The 20450-nt window shown below is 50.6% G+C and overlaps 1 protein-coding gene across 2 annotated transcripts in view; it reads left to right on the forward strand.

Annotated features, from left to right (window-relative positions):
• ATRIP (ATR interacting protein) overlaps positions 1 to 20450 on the forward strand; it is a 277614-nt gene that overhangs the window by 68390 nt on the left and 188774 nt on the right. For both annotated transcript variants that reach the window (XM_085624893.1, XM_085624892.1), the window contains exon 6: positions 12954 to 13117. In XM_085624893.1, coding sequence (XP_085481019.1) covers positions 12954 to 13117 — 164 coding nt within the window. The remainder of the gene's footprint in view (positions 1 to 12953; positions 13118 to 20450) is intronic.

Raw genomic sequence — 20450 nt, forward strand, 5'->3', positions numbered from 1 at the left:
TTCCGGAAATGTTGTTGCCTCTGTACATTCGACAGTTCTCCTTCCTTTTTTTTTTTTGTTTTTTTTGTTTTTTAAAACCTTTATTGTCACTTCAAACTGTACACCGCTATTTAGCCAACAACCCGGAGGCAGGCAGCATAGTATCGTGGCGGCACACCGCCAAAGCTTATCCACCGTGTACATCTGAGCGATACATCCAAAATAAGAATATATACAATTTATAGTAACATACAACCAAAAAGCGACAGTCGAAGAACAGTAGCACACTCTAGTCATCAGCACTTCTGCAGTCTCTAACGCGTCCCCTACGCAGTGCCGCAGCCTCGGGAACACCAGTCGTCCCATCCAGTCGTATCACAGCCCAGCCACCAGAGCAGCAGCGGCCTGGGCAGCGCAATCTCAACGCCAGTCAGCCTCCACATGCAGACCCAAAGTGCGCCCATATCAATCCACCAGTCCACTCTCCCACGGCCTCAATCCTCGCCAGCCGCATCCCTACTCGCCAGCCAGTCTACCAACGGCTGCCATATATCCACTGGTCGTGAACGCTGCGGTAACTGATCCCAATAGGCAGTGAGTTGGTCCTTGCAGTATATCGCGGACCTAACCCATCCCGCAACAGCCGGCGGAGCCTGCTTCTTCCAGTGTACTGCCAGTTGGCGCTTAGCGAGCAGTAGGAGAAGGGCCACAAGACGACGCGACGCCGGGGGTATATTCTTAACAAAGCCCAGGAGGGCCACCAAAGGGTCCGGAACAATGCGCATGCCCACAATTTCACTGACAACTTTAAAAATGGCATCCCAGAAGCCGTCAATGGGACCGCATGTCCACACAAGATGGAAGAACGTAGCGTCCCTCACACCACATCTCCAGCACTTCGTATCGGCCTGCAGGCCCATCTTGAAAAGTTGCATAGGTGTACGGTACGTCCTGTGTAAGTAGTTGAAGTGTACCAGCCGCAGCCGGTAATTGGGCGACAATTGCTCAAGCTGGGCGCAGCAGAATTCCCATTGTTGTTCCGTGATGCGCACGCCCGCCTCCTCCTCCCACAATGTCCTGGAGTCCATATGCGCAACCGGCGTCGCACGCTGTGTAGACCTGTATATGCGTGTTATTAATTTCCGCGAGGAGGAGTTGGACAGCACGTCCTCTAAGGCCGCCAGTGATGGTGGGGCCTCCGGGAACGTAGGATATCTCTTCCTACAGGCCGACCGTAATTGATAATAGAGCAGCAGCTCCGATGCCGTCGGTTCAGAGGTCGCGGCCATGTCAGGCAGTGTGATGAAGGTATCGTCCGGATACAGGTCACCTGCCACCGTCAACCCACACGCACCGGCCCGGCGCGCCACCGCCGCGTCCGTCAACGGACCTAACAGGGGATTCCCCTCCAGAGGCATGCTCGGGGCGTAGAGATCGGAGACGCCCGCGCGTCTGGCAATGCCCGCCCAGGCCCAACGCACCATTTCCACGGTGTTGATATCTTCCCTGGGTCGTTTATATTTCTGGTACACCGCTGTCCGTATCGGACAGGGCGCCGCCACGTCCAATTCTATCGCAACGTGTGGCTGGTAAGGGATCGGGTGGTGCCAATAGTGTAAGTATTGTGCCTGCGCGCTGTACGCATACAGCTCAAAGTCCGGGGCTGCCAGGCCCCCTTGACGGAAGGGAAGTGTGAGGAGATTCCAAGCCACTCGAGGCTGCCTGCCCGCCCAGACCAATTCGATCACGGCTGAGCGGAGGCGACGGAAGAACGCCTTTGTTAGCGGTAAAGGGATGTTTACAAATAGGTAGAGAAACTTGGGCACCACGACCATTTTCGCGATGGCGATGCGGCCCAGCATGGACAGCGGCAGCGCCTTCCATCTCTTCACCTTGGTCTCCAGCCACTCCATGGCCACCCCGAAGTTAGACAGCCACACTTCCTGAATTGAGCGGCTGATCTGAATGCCCAGATACTTGACCTCGTCAGTGGCCCACTCAATCGGGAATTCCGTGTGACATACAGACGTGCCGTCCGTCAGCGGCAACATCACTGACTTCGACCAGTTAATATTTATGCCGGTAAGGCCGCTATAGCGTATCACCTCTCTCATCAGCGGATCAAAGTTCTCTGCCGGGTTCATCATATATATGGTAAGATCATCAGCGTACAGCGATATCAATAGGCCACGGGACGTGAAGCCTATGCTGCGCTGGGTGTGGTGCTGCCTCAGCCGAGCCGCCAGGGGCTCCGTGGCGATGGCAAAAAGCAACGGCGAAAGCGGGCAGCCCTGCCGAGTCCCTCTGGTTATGCGTATGGGCGCAGACGTTTGACCATTCACCCGCACTCTTGCCGTCGGGCCATTATACAGAACACCGATACGCCTAGCAAATGGCAGGCTAAAGCCCATTCGAGTAAACAGTGTCCGCAAAAATTTCCACTCCAGGGAGTCAAACGCTTTGGTCGCGTCCAGCAACGCCGCCGTCGCCTGCGCCCTGGGGTCCAGGTAGTGTAGGAGCCCAAAGAGCACCCTCAAGTTCTGAGAGGTGGACCTCCCCATGACAAAGCCCGACTGATCAGACAGCGCTATCTGTGGCAGCATGAATTTTAGGCGGTCAGAGAGCAGTTTTGCATATATTTTAGCGTCAAGATTTATCAGGGAGAGTGGGCGGTAGGAATCCGGGCTAGCGGGGTCCTTTCCTGGCTTCAGCAGCGTGATGATCAGTGCTTCACGCATTGACTGGGGAAGGATCCCCGTCTCCACCGCCTCCTCAAACACTCTGTGTAAGCGCGGGACCAGGATGTCAGCATATTCCTTGTAGAAGGCCGCCGTAAGCCCATCAGGGCCTGGTGCCTTGCATAGGGGTAAGCCAGCAATCACTGCCCTTATGTCATCCGGCGTAAATGGGAGATCCATGTATTGCCTGGCTCTATCATTGAACCACGCCAGCGCTATAGTGTCCAAGTACTCTCGGAGAACAGTGTCGTCCGGATCCACCTTGGAAGTATATAGTTCTGCGTAAAAGTCTGTCATAGTAGCGAGTATAGCCGGCGGCTCCCGCACCACCTCGCCGCCCTCCCCCCCCGTAATTCCAGGATATGATCCGCCCCACGCGGTGCCCGCAGCAGGTTCGCCAGCGTGCGGCCCGCGCGGTCACCCTCTCCATACCGTCTGGCTTGACAGTCTTTAGATAAGTACGCGACCTCACGGTCAGCCTCCTCCTGATATTTAGTCAGTGTCGAACGGAACATAGCCCTCGCGCCATCAGAGGGCGCCGCGAGTAACGTGGACTCAAGCCGCGCAAGTTCCGCCTCCAAGGAGTCAAGCGTGCGCCGTATGGTTCTCAGAACTCCCGATTTGAGGGACATGCAGTACCCCCTGGTGACTACCTTGCAGGCCTCCCACAGTATACCCGGGGACTCTACGGACCCCTCATTAAGCTCAAAGTACTCCTCGAGCCTTTCGCGGAGACCTTGCTGGAATACCTGGTCACGCAGTGCCCGGGAGGGGAACCGCCAGCTAAAGGGCGTAGCATATTTGGAGGGGGTAGCCAGTGACAACAACACCGGAGCGTGATCAGAGAGTGACCTCGGTAGGTGCTCCACCTCCAATACCGTGGTGTGCAGGTCCCTGGACAACAGCCAGTAGTCCAGCCGGGACCAAGCAGCCCTATGCGCAGTTATGCACGTACCCGCACGATCCCCTGGGTGCAGCACCCTCCAGGAATCCACAAGCCCCGCATCTTGTATAATATCACCGAGCGTCTCCGCTGCTCTAGGATGATGGTCCCTGGCCGCGCCCTGCCTATCCATCGTGTCAGAGAGCACCACGTTGTAGTCCCCCCCCCCACAACACTGCCGCCGGCCCCCGGGTCTGTACCCTATGCCATAGTTCTTCATAAAAGTCGGGGTTGTCGTCATTGGGGCCGTATACATTCACCAGCACTACTCTCATACCATGCAGCGCCCCCACCAATATGATATATCTGCCATCCGCATCCCTAATCGTCTCATGGGTGGTCCATGGAAGCCCTCTCCTTATTAAGATCGCCACCCCTCTGGAGTAATTGGAGTATGCCGCATGCACTGGCTCTGCCCAACGATGCCGCCGGAGTAGCTGTGTCGCAGCAGCAGTTAGATGTGTTTCCTGCAGGAGGCAGATGTCTATGTCTTTCCTAAGTAGGTAGGCCTGCACTAGCCGGGCCTTGCGGCCGTCATTCATACCGCGCACATTCCAAGTCAGGCACCTAACTCTCTGCACGGCGACAGGTACCTAAAAAGATCAGAAGCCAGCCGCAGGCCATGGCCGCTCAGCTCGCCACTCTCGCCCCACCTATAGACACTAGGGTCAAACACCTGCCGCACGGCTAGCAGTCTGGCACAAAAATGAGCGCGGGACATCGTGCACCATGATGGAAAACATTGCAGTGTGTACTGTACAGTAAAAGATAAATCACAGCGATGTGCTTCTTCTCGGTCGTCGCCACAACCCCCCCAACTAACCTTAACATCCTCCCAACTCCCAAAACCAGAAACCCCACCCGCTCCAACCCCCCAATCAGGTTGTGCAACTGCCCCCCCAATTACCCACCCCACCCCACAAACAGTCACTAAGGCCATCGATAACAGCCCGTAAATGGGAATCATCCCCTGAGGCGCGCAGGTTGGCCACCTACTAACCCTGTACTTTTGACAGGGCGATCGAGCGCCAGTGGGTTGTGCCAGCTCGAGGACCCCCACCCCCAAAATCAAGTGGTCGGATTAATAGCAGCCCAGCCATCTGGAGGAACTTCCCAATGCCCACAGCAGACACCAGAGTCCGGTCGAGCCCATACAGGCAGGTCACAGTGCAACACCAGAAAACCCCATCGGACACAATCATTCCACATCACTTAGCCTGTCCGGAAGTTCTGGTCCCTCCGCAGGCGGGCGGTTCTTTTGGTCTCTGGCCAACTGCTTCGCGTACTGCATGGCTGCCTTCGCATCCACGAAGAAAGAGGGTTTCCCCGGGCCATGCACCCGGAGCTTGGCAGGGTAAATCAATGAGTATTTCGTGCCCGTTTGTTGAAAGATTTTCTTCGCCGGCATGAATTCCCTGCGGGCCATCTGTACCTGTAGCGTGAAGTCTGGGTACAGCGCGATGTTGTTTCCCTTGTATTGTACGTCCTTCATGTCGCGTGCCATGCGCAGTATCGTGTCCCGATCCCTGTAATTCAGGATGCGTGCAATAATGGGTCTGGATGGTGCTCCCGGCTTAGGTCTAGGTCCCAGTGTCCTATGTGCCCTTTCAACAAGGAACATCTGCGAAAGGCCGGACCCAAACAAGTCTTTCATCATCTGCTCGACATACTGCTCCATGTTGGTGATGTCGGTCGACTCTGCCACCCCTGTGACGCGGATGTTGTTACGCCTTGAGCGAGCCTCCAAATCCTCGTTCTTTTGCTGTATGAGCGCCAGGACTTTTTCCATGCCCTTCATTTGCGTGGCCAGCGCCGTCTGGCTCTCCTCTGTCTCCGCAACACGGGCCTCCAGCCCTTCCACTCTGCCCTCCTGCTTGTCCATTCGCGTCGTAATGCCATCCATGCGCGCCGCTAGCGCGTCCATCTTGCCATCTATACCCTGCAGGCTTGTTTTTAGTTCTAGAAACATTGACTTAATGTCCACGTCTTGAGAGCCGCCCTGGTCATCCTGCACCGCGTCGGGGTCTCGAGTGTTCGGATCCGGCGCTTTTTGCTTAGATTTGTCAAATGTCAGGCGCGGTTGGCGGGTATCAGGCTTGCCCATTGTTGTCTCGCAGCGCCAACTATAGTACGAGGCCGCCGCTGTCCCCAAATCGCAATCCAACCGGTGGCCGCCAGCAGCCGCAGACCCGCGCCGCAGAGTACGTCCTGCCACGGGGCAGCACGCTTCGTCTGACCAGTTGCGGCACAGATCACCATCCGCCGGCCGCGCCCAGCGCGGCCACTGCGCTGTGGAGCTCCCAGGTCAAGGTTTCGCAGCAGCACCTCACAGCGTCAGCATCGCTCCAGCCCGGCAAAATGGCGTCGCAGTCAGTGTCGGCAAGGCCCAAACACCACCACAGGCACAGGCTCCGGATTCCGGGGGGCGCCGGCCCACTATATCTTGTTCTCAGGGCCCCAGCAGCAGGCACTCCTCACCATCTCACAGCCGCAGGGAGACCTACGCCACCGGGTGTTCCCTCGCAGGCCTCCGCGTCGTCGCTGATCCAGGCGCGGCGGTCGATCTCCGTCCCCGGTCCCAGGGCACAGCGCGGACCCAGTATTCAAAGGGGAGCAGAAGCGCCCCACGATCACAGCACGGGTTACCCTGTCGGGCGGATTAGCAGTTCGCGCCCAGCTCGCGGTCTCCCACAGGGCCTCTCTCTGGTCAACAGCCCAGGCTCTCGCGCCACGACCTCCGTAATGGCTTCCAGAGTGCCCCGATCTCCAGCTCCAGCTCCGTCAGCTGCGAATCCAGTCCAGGGCGAGCCGCCTCCGAATCCCAGCGTCCCCCGAGGGGGCAAAGTCAGCGATCAGGCCTGGGAAGAGCAGCCTCACGCCCGCGAGCAGCACCGCGCCGCTCCGGGCACCAGTCCCACGCCAGTCCCCGGCTTCCAGGAGGGTCGTAGGCCCCGCCTCCGGCGCTCCGCTCGGCAGGCCGATAGTCGCTGCAGCCACTCACGCCGCGGCAGGGATCCCCTCCGGCCGGGCCCCCACACCAGGGGGTTCAAGTGGGGGCGAGAGGACCGAGACTAGGCACAATTTCGACGGATAATCACCGGATTAATTCGCTCGATCGGCGGAGCTGCGGTTTCAGGCAGCCATTCCGCCTCGCAGCCAAGCCACGCCCACAGTTCTCCTTCCTTACCTAGTATATCTATATCTAACTGTCTAGTGCTGGAAACTATGTGTGCATGGTGAGCCATCGAATTACAACCTTTAGAATATTCCATTCCACTTCCCTTCTGGTAGGTGTGTTTGGCATTAATTTCGGAATTCTTGACAATTTATCCCTTTATTGCCCCACCAAAACTCCAGTTCCTTCATTACTGTGGGACAATCTCCAGGCCGGTATCCTGGGCCTGTGCCTGTCGCCCAAGAATCCATGTCAACAGTAAATGTGTCAACAGTAAATGATCCGACAACACCTTTCCCATATACGCTATCTCCTTTACCCTCTGCATATTTCCTTTATATACTAGTACAATGTCTAACCTCGAATATGTGTCATTTAGTCATGCGGGATATGAATAGTCCCTCTCTTCTGGGTTATGCTCTCTCCATACTTCCACCATATCGAAGTGCAGCATTACTTGCTTTAGTGTCCTATTAATGTTTTGGTTATAGTTCACACATGGTAGAGTCCTCTCTGAGTCCCATTTAGCACACAATTAAAATAACTTGAACACATTCATAGTTTCTATATAGGGGATTATTAGTTGACTTGGGTTTGGGAAGTAAGTATGATCATCCATCTTCAGGGCTTAAATTCCCAAAACCATGAGTTCTATGTAGTTTCATTTTCCATGAACAACCAGATTGCGACCTTCTGCATCAGTTACCACTTTAGATTTGGGAAATGGGCCATATTCCCACAACCCTGGCATGTGTTCTATATTATGCATGAAGAAATTGCCTTTTCCATTTTCTCTTAAGTTTGTCTGCATCAACTGGGAGGTCGGTATGTTTCCTGCAAGCTGGCAATTTGTATCTTTCGCCTAAAAACATAAGCTCCCACCGTGCCCTCTTAAGTTATTCATTCCAGGTCACCACAACAATTGTGTCCTGCAACTGTATTTGCGCGTCTAATTTCCCATGTAATGTTTTAGACATTTCCCCTGTTCTATGTACCATCTGTGAAGTGTTTTCTTCGTTTACCTTTTGAGCCAATGTACAGCCAAAGAGAACTGCACTGGGTCATTTGCTAGTAGGCCTACATTTGCATGAACACCTAGGTCGCTCATAATAGGTCCTGTTTGTCATCTGCCATTATAGGTACTTGAAGCTACAACTAAGAATACATGTAACAAACATTTAGCGGACATATGAAGCCAGCTAAATGACTTTCTTCTGCTAATAGAGTTCTCCTTTTAGGGTTCTTAAATCATTATAATAGTATATCCAGTCTTTTTCTCCTATTGGGGTGTATCCTTTACTCTGTGAGGTGGGGTGACATCCTCTGCGCCCTTTACTGCCCTATAAATTGTCACAGTTTCTAGATTGAACTCCATGACCCAATCCCCCCCCCCACCCCACACACTGTGCCTTCACCCATAGGTCCTAAACTACTGTTTTATTTATTTCCTTGCTGACCATACGTTTTCATGTCTTCCTCACCTCTGCCATAGCCAGCCAATCATCAGTCCTGTTTCCTCTTCTCTCCCCCGGAGCCGGTCTCCAGCTTTTCAGCAAATCCCATGCCTGTGGTGCTGTCATGGAGATGTGTGTTCTAGTTTCAATGATGAGCTTTATTTGCGCTAGAAAGAACATAATATACTTCAAAGCTAAATTCTCTGTATTAATTCAAATTATAGAATCGCTTTTGCACTTGTATTGTGTAGTCTGGGAATAACATTATAGAAGCACCATCTATTCAAGATTCTTTTCTTCTCCTTGCTGTCTACAAAATGACATCTGTCTCTATTTCAACAGATAAAATATGATCTTTCTTTGGGACGCTTCAGACAGAGATGTAGGGTCACTAATTCGAAAAGAAATTCAACTGCCCTTTCTCATAAGTAATCCGGTCTTCTGATGTAGCTCCAGGCATTCGCAACCCATTTTCTCCCACAGTCCCTCCAGCCTTAAAATGATTTATTAGGTCATCTACTCTCTTTTGCAGCAAAACTACTGTCTGCTACGTCAACCACCTGAATTTCAACATCTGCAACCCTTTCAGTTATATTTTTTCATACCACCATCATCGTCAAACTTTATTCGGTCATTAAAAGTGCATAGGCATACAATACAGTATATTAGATACGACAAAGATTTGTATGTTAGGTATTGTGGGCCAAGATGGATGACATTGTTTATACAAAAGTAAAACATAGTAAAACCAAACCATTAAACACTGAGAAGCAGGTTAAAATGACAACTTCAAAAAGGTAAAAAAGCTAAAAACACATAAAAGAATTCCTGAAACAACAGTTCATATAAATCACTGAAGGGGACAGTTTTTGTACAGGGTAGAAAAAAAGAAAAACAAAAGATGGAGCCATAGATATACATAAAATGCTAGTGCATAACGTGCAAGAAAACAATATTTCAGAAGTTCAGTAATTTAGGCATTAGTCATGTATTAATATGTACAAAAGATATCGGATGTGGACTAAATACTAAATGAGGATTGATATTTGATTTGAGGGTGTTCTTAGTTCATTTTTTTGCATCTGCCTCCTGATAAACCACATTCTTCCCAGGAATGTAGCCACTGCACACACTATTAGTGGCCTTGTATCTTTTCTAAGGATACGTAGAGCCTCTAAATGACTACAGGTTCCTAGTTGTCTACAGGCAGGGGCTAACCATTTAGATCTTGAGTTTTTATAGAGAGGTCATGCAAAAAGAATATGATTGGTAGTCTCCACAGTCTCAAAGCAGCATGGACAGTGGCAAAGTGTGTCTGAAGAGCCCCTGTTCCATGACGCAGTAAAAGAGTTCAAGGGGAGACAGCCATATCTAAATTGGATAAATAACTTCCTCTCTTGGGGGACAGTGATGAAATTCAGATAAGGTTCAAACACTAAGCACCTTAAACTCCATAAATGCTATCTTGAGGCGACCTCCTATTGCATGTGTAACAGTTCTCTCTGCCACCTATTTCCAGTAATAAGACTTAACCCATTCTCCACTGGGCAATAAGCTGGTATCCGTTTCTTCCCAAAGGTTTCCCAGACCTAATTCGAAGAGCAATGTTTTAATGTTACTGAACCAGCCAATTTTTTTAAACAATCCAGCTTAGAACCTCCTCAGTAGCAATCGCATAGTGGATAAGCTCAGGTGTTTTTTTTAAAGCGGAGCCAAAAGAGAAGCGGGCGAAGCCTCGCCTTATCCACTATTGTAGTTCTACCCAAGTCTAACCTTAAAGGGGGTAACGGGGTACTCTGGGGTAGGGAGCAGAGTGATCTTAACATTTTTACTTTCAGTAAGAAGCAGGCCCTCCAGATTGTCAAACCCCCAGATTTCAGCCCCGTGCAGGGCCGAACCAACCACCTTCTGGTCGTATATCTGTAGCGGGGCTGCAATCGGTCTGGTTTGTGATTTCCTATGTTCTAGAATTAGGGCCCCAGAAGTCTTCCTCTGCTGTAGGATTTGCATCGAAATATGTTATTTCCATGCGATTTTCTCTGTGAGAGTAACACTGAGATATACGATGGAATCCACCCTTTCCAGTGGAATCCCTCCCAATGATAATTTCCCTTTATTTGTGGGGATTCATTAGCAGGAGTTTTGTCTTGGAGGTGTTGACTTCTAATCTTCTCATTTCACAAAAAGACATGCAGCGATCAAGTAGCAGTTGAAGGCCACTGGGGGTTTTAGAGACAAGTAGCGTATCATCCGCAAACAGCAAGGTAGTTATTTTTTACTCTCCCCAATGAGGGAGCATCTGTATGGACTTCCGCTAGGTGTTTCACCACCCCATTTAAGTGAAAATAAGGTGGGGGCTAGAACGCAGCCCTGCCTCACCCCTCTTTCGTCCTTTATTGGGTCCGTCAGTTGCATTTGATCTCCCCATCTTACTTTGTCATAATTTCCCTTGTGGAGTCATATTAGAAGTGCCAGAATGTTGTGAGGGAGACCCAGATCTTGTAGGACTTGCCAAAGTGTGTCCCTAGGAATAAGATCGAAAACTGACTTCAGATCAATAAAAGCAGTGTAAAGATTTCCCTGCTCTAATATCACAGACTTCCAGGCCAATAGTGTGAAGCGAAAAACTTGGTCGATAGTACTAATTTTTCTCCTGAACCCTGCTTGGAAGGGGGATAGTATGTTGTTCTCCTCCGTCCAATCTGTGATTTTGTTAAGCAGGGCCACGGGAGTAAACTCTCTGCGCACCATCTATTAAGCTTATCGGCCTGTAATTTGAAGGCAGCGTTCGGTCCCCCTTCTTGTAAGCTGGGATGATCTCTGCTCCTTGCCACGAAAGAGGTATAGGGGCCCGGCAGCTATACCATATGCTAGTAACCACAAATAGTTGGACCACTTGGGAATATCAGCTAGAAAAACTTCTCCAAGTATTCCATCTAGACCTGATGCTTTGTTTTTAAGTATAAAGTTAATACTTTCTGTAATATCAGCTACAGAAAAGAAATCAACAGTGGGCTGCAAATTTAGTTAACTCTAGGGAAGAGCCTCCAGTGATTGTCGCACCTGGTCCAGAATAAATACCGAAAAAGTGGTCAAACCAGGCGGCCTCTGAAAAGGAAAAAAAATATCAAATTCAGGCAGCCTCTGTGATCTTGTTAGTGGATGATCTAGGTCTTTCAGCTTCTCCCTTTGTTACAAGTCGCCAAAATTGCTTTTGATCTTTCTGTTTACAAGCGACATTGATTTGCAATCAACGATCCTCCACCCACTCCTTTTTTGTTTCCCTCTGAGTTTTCTTATATACTCTTCTAGCCAATCTTATATTGATAGTATTCTTGGCTTTAATCTCAGCTGCCAGATATGACGTGCTTCCTTGCATTTTTGGTTAAACCAGGAGTGCTGTGAGTTGACTAATGTCTTCTTATGATGAGATCTCGGGCAGGTAAAATGGGAAGCTAGCTGTATAAATAAGGACAAGTGTATGTCCGTAACCATTTTAAGCTCATCTTGCTGTTCAACTCTATTATGAAGCATTTTGATGCTTTCTTGAAGGGCTTGATTTATAGCTTCAGTCTTAACAGTATCCATCACCGGGGTCAATGTACCCTTGTTTACAGATCTACAAATTTTGAAAGGTCTGGTTTATTAGAATAATAGGCATACAAATAAATTAATTCTATATTGAGTGCAATAGGGATTACTAATTGTCGGTCCTGATGAGTAAAGCAGTGGGGACTGCTTACGAAACATGTTGACCCAGTAGGCAGCCACAAATTTGTGACACCTCCTATACTTTTCCCCATTTTTAATGCTCCCAGCTAGAGAACTGAATAAAATTGTTTTTTCTACTAGCCAGGGTTCTTTTAAAATAATTTTTGTATCTTACACTTAACCCTAGCACTCACATCCCCCTCACTACACATAGCCTATCCATTCATAACAACAGTGCTCCCACGTATTCATAGGTAGTAGCACGCCCCGCCCCGTAGAGGGACGGGAAGACCCCCATGATGAAGCATGACACTATGAGACTCCTAGTGTGTGAGGGGTATTTTAAAAACACATAGTGACTTCCGTGACACCTCATGGATCACTCATATTCACCTCACTTATCACTTAAAAACAAATAAAAATTATTAACTTTTATATCTAGATAGGGTAGAACCACTTTGTTTATATAACAAGGTAATTAGGCAGTGCAGAGCCTGGTCCTGTTGCGAAACGTTTTATTGACATATGAGATATACTCCTGATCGTAATTTGTGTACAAATGATTGCCCTCCAATTGTGCCACTACCTTCAGTTGTGCCACTTGGCATACATTTACACCTCAGACAGGTTGCCCTAAACTTTTCATTGCATGTTATCATCTGCAAAGCTTCTACATTATCAGTGTGATATTTCTCAAAGAAATAAATAGCAGTTTGCTTCCACTCTGTGTTATTTGAAACCCGGACACAAGCTGCCTCTTCCTTTGAAATAGCTTGGGGTGGGGGGTTGTCGGTCATTCGGAGAGTATAATTTGATGTTGGCAGGAAATGAGTTAGTCATCTTAAATCAAAGACACTTTTTATGATTGCTGTTTTGTCACCTCCTGTTTTTATTGAATATTTAATTGAAGCATTTGTAACTATGCCAAAGTTTAAAATTGTATTTTGCTTTAGTCCCAAAAAGGGTTCACCAGGAATTTTGAAACCAGAAAGTTGTTCTTCGTCGCAAATCGGAAAAAAATCATTTCCTACCAAGGAATCTTTCAGTGCGGAAATGTCCCCGAAAACATCGATGCCATTAGCCCAGCAAGTCAATCAAAACCTCTTCAACAAGGAAGGTAAGCCGTTGTGTGAAATTACACTGCATGCTGTTCAGTAAGCTCAGCATGCTACAATCTGTTGAAGGAATTGAGCAGCATCCCGTCGAGGAATTCCAGTTTCTAGTTATGCCAATGCAAAAGTAATGATTGACTGTTCTGTGAGCCTTACTTAATTTTTCTCTCTGTTTATTATTTTTCTTCCATTGGTCTTGTTTTCACTGTCAAACAATTTCTGATATGTGTTAAATGTTGCATTTGATAGACAGGCATGCACCAATTAAAAATAAAGAAAAAAAGCAGGAGTTGCCACTTTAAAAAAAAAAGAAAAAAACATTATGAACGCATGCATGACAAGCAGCACACATGTTGACCTCTAAATCATTAAAGAAGTTATGTTCTCATTACAGAATTCAAATTCAAAAATGGTTCTTGATGTTACATTTTCTTACATATTTATTTCCACAGCACTATCAAGTATGACATCTCTGGAGTCTTTTTCAGTTTTCGGAGATCCTGGCAGAAGATAATTCCCATGGATGTCAGAAAAATTGAAAAAGTACAGTCTACTGCCATGGTTTTATTGCTTCAGTGTTTCCCATCACTTGTGTGTAAAAATGTGTGATAAATGAAGGGAGAGTAAAATTATTCCACATACAGTTGCATGTAAGAGAGGTGTAGGGGAGCATAAAAAAGCAACCTGGTGTGAATCCATGTGTTTGTAGCAGGCTATGCTTGCACCTTCAACTGAAAACTGAGGAAACTGCCTCCTCTCATTGGAAAGACTATTTAAGTCACCCACATTCAGGTTTGCAGGCCATTTCTTATCTTGTTTTTAGCTGGCAGATGCAGGATTCTGATGTTTGCTTTCAACATATTGTGTATTCCCTTTCTTCTCCTCCGATTTGCATGTACTGTGAGCCACAGAGGTATAGAACTCTGTATGTTTCTGTTGAGGTGGGACCACCTTTGTCTCATTGACATCTACAGGCATCCCCTACAGCGGAGTGGGAAAAGGCATCCATAGAGGGAAACTGGATTCCAAAGAAGGGAAAGCATTACCTAGCCAGAATAGAATATTAGCAGAGCAATTTCACCTTTATATGAAGGGGCAACAACTGACAGTGAGGGTTATGGGGAAGTTGATCGGCATGATGGCCTATGTACACCACCACCAGATGCCAAACTACAAATGAGAGCACTGGAGGGGTGGCCAAGGGAGTTGGGAAGATCTAGTGGTTGTCACAGACCGAGTACACAGCGAAATGCTGTTGGGGCGGGTAGGATTCCAGGAACTGCACAATAGGCAGACTTTTCAGGCACAAAACTCCCTCAGTTACAATAACCACAGTCTATCCTGCAAAGGTGAGGAGCGCACACGGGTAAACCGCAAATTAGGGGCTATAGGCCTTCAGTGGATGGAGAAAAACACATAAATGTGTTTGAAAAAACGGTTTCCCTAGCTTTCATGATCATGGGGAATATAAAACTGGTTCAGATGACAGTACAGCCCCTGTGTTCTACCTCATCAAACAGCAGGGTAAATATCTCCAGTGTTATCCAGACTAGCACAGGACATCTGGACAAAGGATTGAGAGACTGTGGCGTAATTAATTGCACCTCCTTGCTGATCTTTGTGTAGGGTCTAGTAAGGGAAAATAGGTATGCTGTATGTGGTGGTGCTCTCTTGGTATCCACTACCCTGCTAGTTAATGGTGTGTGACTGATATTAAGCCCTGAGGTTTACCATACAACGATCAAATACAGAATGATACCAAAGCACTCATTAATAGTAATTAAAAATGTACAGTTCCACAAAACAATAGTGTTTGTTCCACTTGGAGATGCCAATTAATCCAAAATTCCATTAAAGTTTTAACATTGGGCAGCCCACTTATTATTCGTTGTAACGTCAACTTATCCGAAGCTGAAAATGTATAGAGAGTGTATGATTAAAATTTGGACATTGGTGTTATAAATAATGATGTTCTAGTTAACCCCTTCGCTGCTAGGCCTTTACCCCCTGGCTAAGCCTTTTTTGGGCTATTTGGGGTAGTGCGCGCTTAGGCCCCTGTAACTCTTTGACCACATAAGGTATCCACGCCAAATTTGCGTCCTTTTCTTCCAACATCATGGGGATTCTAAAGGTACCCAGGGTTTGTGGATTCCCCTGGAGGGGTCCCAGAAATGAGCCAAAATACAGCAACATTTCTTTCTTTATTTTTGGAAAAATGGGAAAAACTGGCTGCAAATGAAAGCATCTGGGTTTTTCTCTGCAAATGGTATCAAAAAAAGGTTTGTGGGGCTGAAATCATAATTTTCACAGCTTTTAGGGAATGACAGACTTTTGTTTGAAAACCAACATTGTTTTTACACAGTTTTGGCATTTTTCTGGGACATAGCCTATTTTTGCTATTTTTTGTGCTTTCAACCTCCTTCCAGTTAATGGCAGAAATGGATCTGAAAGCAATAATGGATCCTGGAAAGCTATACATTTTTGAACGGTAGACAACATTCTTAATTCAGCAAGGGGTCATTTGTGTAGATCCATCAAGGTTTCTTTATAGAAACTAACAGTTAAATATAGAAAAAAAATGAAAATTAGTTGAAAAAAAGCCTTTTATGTAAACGTTTTTACCTGTAACTTCTTCTAATTATGACAGCTCTTTGAAAACAATATACCGTTACATCCGCTGGACCTTCCTGGTTGTGGGGTTATATAGGACTTGTAGGTTCACCAAGAACCAGACGAACCCAGAGTCAAAAACTGAGCAGCAATTTGCAATGGTTTTTTATTATGTTCCGGGTATATAGAAATTATTGTGGGAAAATGTATACATGGAAAAATCGGTATGAAAGACACCTATGTATTTCTGAATTGGGAACAAATTATAGAGTTTAGAAACAGTACATATCTGAAAGAAACACGTTAGTTAGATTCCTCACCTTAGAATATCCCCAGGCATCAGACTGGATCCGGAAGATTTTTGTAGCAATACCCCTTGCGCGTCGCTAGGCGTCGTCTGCGGCTCCACGTCCGTCGTTGGCGTAGTGCGCCCGAATGACGTTGTCGGAGTAATTAGACGCCGCCCTCGCGCGCTGACGTCAGTTCTTCTTTTTTCCGCACCAGTAAGCGCCGATCCGGGAGAGCTACCCGTTTAGTCAATTTTTGACTAACTTTTTTGACTCTTTTGGTCACTTTCTCGACTCTGGTGCCGGTAGGATGCCTGGTTTCAAGGCCTGCGACGACTGTCACCGACTGATGTCGGTGACCGATCATCACCGCCGGTGCCTGTACTGCTTGGGCCTCGACCACGACGCGGAGTCGTGCTCCGATTGTATGGCCCTGACCTCGAAAGCTAGGCGGGAGCGGTCCCGCAAGCTTTTTGAACTTCGCCACTCGGCTCCGCGCCCCTCTCGATCCCGGTCCAGGAGGAGGTCCAAGGATCGGTCGCGGAGCCGCACTCGACATCGTCGCTCGTCTGGCTCGAAGTCTTCGGGTAAGTCGAAGCGCTCCAAGAAGTCCAAGAGGCGACACCGCTCTTCGGACGCCGGTCGCGCGACTCGACCGAGGGTCAGGGTGGTTCCAACCCCGCGGCTCCGCAGGAGCCCCGCAAGTCCCCATACCCGCCGGTCCCTGGGACGGACGCGACGCCGGCGGAGGTCAGTGCCTTCCTCTCGGCCATGAGGAGCCTGGCCCCGCCGTCGACGCCCGCTGGCGCGCCTTCGGGCCCCGCAGACCCGACTGGGCGACCTTGCGTGCCGGCGGCTCGGGCCCCGGCGCCGTTGGAGGCTCCGGCCCCGACGCCGCAGGTCCCCGAGGGGCCCGAGCCTGGGCCCCCGTCGACCTCGTCACGCCTCCTCCACCGGCGTCGACACCGGTGCCACCTCCGACGCCGACTCCGGTCGACGTCGATCCCCGGTTCAGCCCCTGTCCGGTCCCGACGCCGATGCGGTGCCGCCAGACGCCGCATCCGGCGCCGCTTGAGACACATTATGTCTATCGACCGGCTCCGATCATTCCTCCTGTTTACCAGGAATCGGATGACGGGGGCGACTGGGAGGGGTCTGAGGACCCTATGGCCCTTCAAGGGCAACTTTCACAGGACTGGGCAGATGAACTGGGGGAGGCCAGTGGATTGGATACCTCACCGGACACTGGATTCATCTCTCCACCGACTGTGCCTTCGGAGGAGGGTGCAGCTTTTTCTGTGGTGCTGCGCAAGGCGGCCGCGGCCCTCGAGCTTGAGCTGCCTGCCGTGGCTGTGAGGACTAACATCCTCACTGAGGTGCTTCAGTCTGCCGCATGCTCCACTGAGCCTCTGCTGCAATTCAATGAGGCCCTCACTGACGTTCTGCAGGGCACCTGGTCCAAGCCCTCCACAGTCCCTCCTGTGGATAGGAACGTTGCCAGGCGCCACCGCCCTGCTCCGGGCGACCCCAGTTTTCTGTCCCAACACCCCACCCCCGAGAGTCTGGTTATCCAGGCCTCTACCTCTCAATCCTCCTTCCCGTCCGCTCCTCCGGACCGGGATTCCAAGAGACTGGAACAGTTCGGTAAGAAGCTGTTCTCCTCGCTCAGTTTGGGCCTGCGGTCTTTAAACACCGCCTGTCTCTTGGACCGTTATTCCCACTCTCTGTGGGATACGGTGGAGGACGTGCTGCCACTGTGCCCGGAGGCGGCCCGGGCACGGCTTTCCTCGGCTCTGGCCGATGGGAGAGATGCCGCGCGCCATGCAATCCGATGTGGACTCGACACTATGGACTCGCTGGGTAGGGCGATTTCTACCACGGTGGCGCTTCGACGTCACGCCTGGCTACGGTCCACTTCCTTTTCATGGGATGTCCAGAGCACACTCATGGACATGCCTTTTGATGGCGCTCGCCTTTTTGGTGAGAAAGCGGACAGTGTGCTGGCTCGCTTCAAAGACTCCCGGGCTACGGCCACGTCCTTGGGCCTTTCGGCCCCGCGGCCACAAACTTCCGCTTTTCGCTCCTTTCATGGCCAAGGAAGGGGCACCTCCTCACGTCCGCCTAGCCACCGGCCGCAGAACCAGCCTGCACGTGGTCGCGGACGTAGTTTCCGCCGAGGCGGTACTGGAGGACGACGCGGTCAGTCCACATCCACCCCGGCAGCATCCGCCTCAAAGCCTTCCTAGTCCGAGCTTTCAGGCCCATTCCTCGCCAGTGGGAGGCCGGGTTCGCCATCACCTGCTCCACTGGCGTACAATTACTTCGGACAGGTGGGTGCTGCAAATCGTCCGAAGGGGCTACTCCCTCCCCTTCGAGACGACCCCTCCACCCATGCCACCGCAGCACCACCGTATCTCGGAGGATCATTTGAATCTTCTGCGAGAGGAAGTTTCGGCCCTCTTGGCCAAAGAGGCCGTCGAGCACGTTCCGAGCCCAGAAGTAGGTCGTGGTTGTTATTCCCACTACTTTCTGGTTCCCAAGAAGGGCAAAGGAGGCCTACGCCCTATCTTGGACCTCAGGAACGTCAATGCCTTCCTCCGGAAGGAACGGTTCAAAATGTTGACTTTGGCTCAGGTTCTAGCTGCCCTACACCCTGGAGACTGGATGGTAGCGTTGGCCTTGCAGGACGCATATTTCCATATCCCCGTCCTGCCGGCCCACCGGCGTTACCTGCGGTTCACGGTGGGTCAGGAGCACTTTCAGTTCACCGTGCTCCCCTTCGGCCTTACCAGTGCCCCTCGGGTGTTCACGATAGGGATGGCGGTGGTCGCAGCTCATCTGCGCAGATCAGGGGTTCCAGTCTTCCCCTATCTCGACGACTGGTTGTTGAAGGCGGGCTCGCCCCAGACAGTCGTCTCCCACCTCCAGACTACGGCAGATCTCCTGCATTTGCTGGGGTTTTCCATTAACGTGCCGAAGTCACACCTGAGCCCCTATCAGAAGCTCCTCTTCATCGGAGCGGTTCTCGATTCGGCACTGTTCCGGGTCCATCCACCGGAACAGCGGGTCCGGGATATACAGGCCCTGATTCCCATCTTTCGGCCTCTATCCTGGGTTTCGGTCAGACTAGTGTTGCGGCTTCTGGGGCTGATGGCCTCCTGCATCCTACTAGTGCATCACGCCAGGCGGCACATGCGGGCTCTGCAGTGGGACCTGAAGTTTCAGTGGGCCCAGCATCACGGCAACCTGTCCGACCATGTCTTGATCTCGGAGGGCACTGCACAGCAGTTGCAGTGGTGGCTAACGGACCGCGATTGGGTCACGGGCAAGAGCCTCTCCCTACCCCTACCGGAGCATGTCGTAGTGACGGATGCGTCCCTCCTGGGATGGGGTGGCTATATGGGAGAGGCGGAGATCAGAGGCCTCTGGTCTCCGGCGGAGTCTCGCCTCCACATCAACTTGTTGGAGCTGAGAGCGATCCGACTTGCACTGAAAGCCTTCCTTCCCTTTGTCCGGGGAAGTGTCGTGCAGGTGTTCACGGACAACACCACCGCCATGTGGTATTGCAACAAACAGGGCGGGGTGGGGTCGTGGACCCTTTGTCAGGAGGCTCTGCGCCTCTGGACATGGCTGGAACACCAGGGCGTCACCCTGGTGGTTCAACATCTGGCGGGCTCTCTGAACACCAGAGCAGACGAACTCAGCCACCGGTGCATGATGGATCACGAATGGCGTCTGAACTCCGAGGTGGCGCAAGGTCTCTTTCAGCAGTGGGGAGAGCCTTGGTTAGATCTATTCGCCACCGACGAGAACGCACAATGTCAGCAGTTCTGCGCGTTGGAATTTCCGAGGCGGCACTCGCTCGGCGACGCTTTTCGTCGCGAGTGGAGTTGCGGTCTGTTGTACGCCTTTCCGCCTATACCACTTCTGCCCAGAGTGCTGAAGAAGATCAGGCGCGACCGGGCCCAAGTCATCTTGGTGGCTCCGGATTGGGCACGAAGGTACTGGTATCCCGTGCTACTGAGTATGTTGACCGATCCTCCGATACGTCTGCCCCTTCGGGAGGATCTTCTGTCGCAGCAGCAGGGGACAGTCCTCCACCCGAACCTGTCCAGCCTCCACCTCCATGCGTGGAGATTGAGCGGCGGCAGTTGATGCCATTTGACTTGCCTCCTGAAGTCTGTGATGTCATTCTGGCAGCCAGGCGTCCCTCCACAAAGACGGTATACGCCTGCCGGTGGAACAAGTTTGCGGCATGGTGCACAGCAAAGGTTGTGGATCCCCTTTCCGCCCCTCTTTCTGAGGTTCTCCTCTTTCTTCTTTCTTTGGCCCGGCAGGGCTCTGCCCTGGGCACCTTGAAAGGTTATCTTGCTGCCATCTCTGCCTTCTTACGGCTTCCTGATCAGCCCTCTCTTTTCAAGTCCCCTGTAGTGTCACGCTT

Source organism: Triturus cristatus, chromosome 9 (genome assembly GCF_964204655.1).
Source record: "Triturus cristatus chromosome 9, aTriCri1.1, whole genome shotgun sequence".
NCBI classification, from domain to species: Eukaryota; Metazoa; Chordata; class Amphibia; order Caudata; family Salamandridae; genus Triturus; species Triturus cristatus.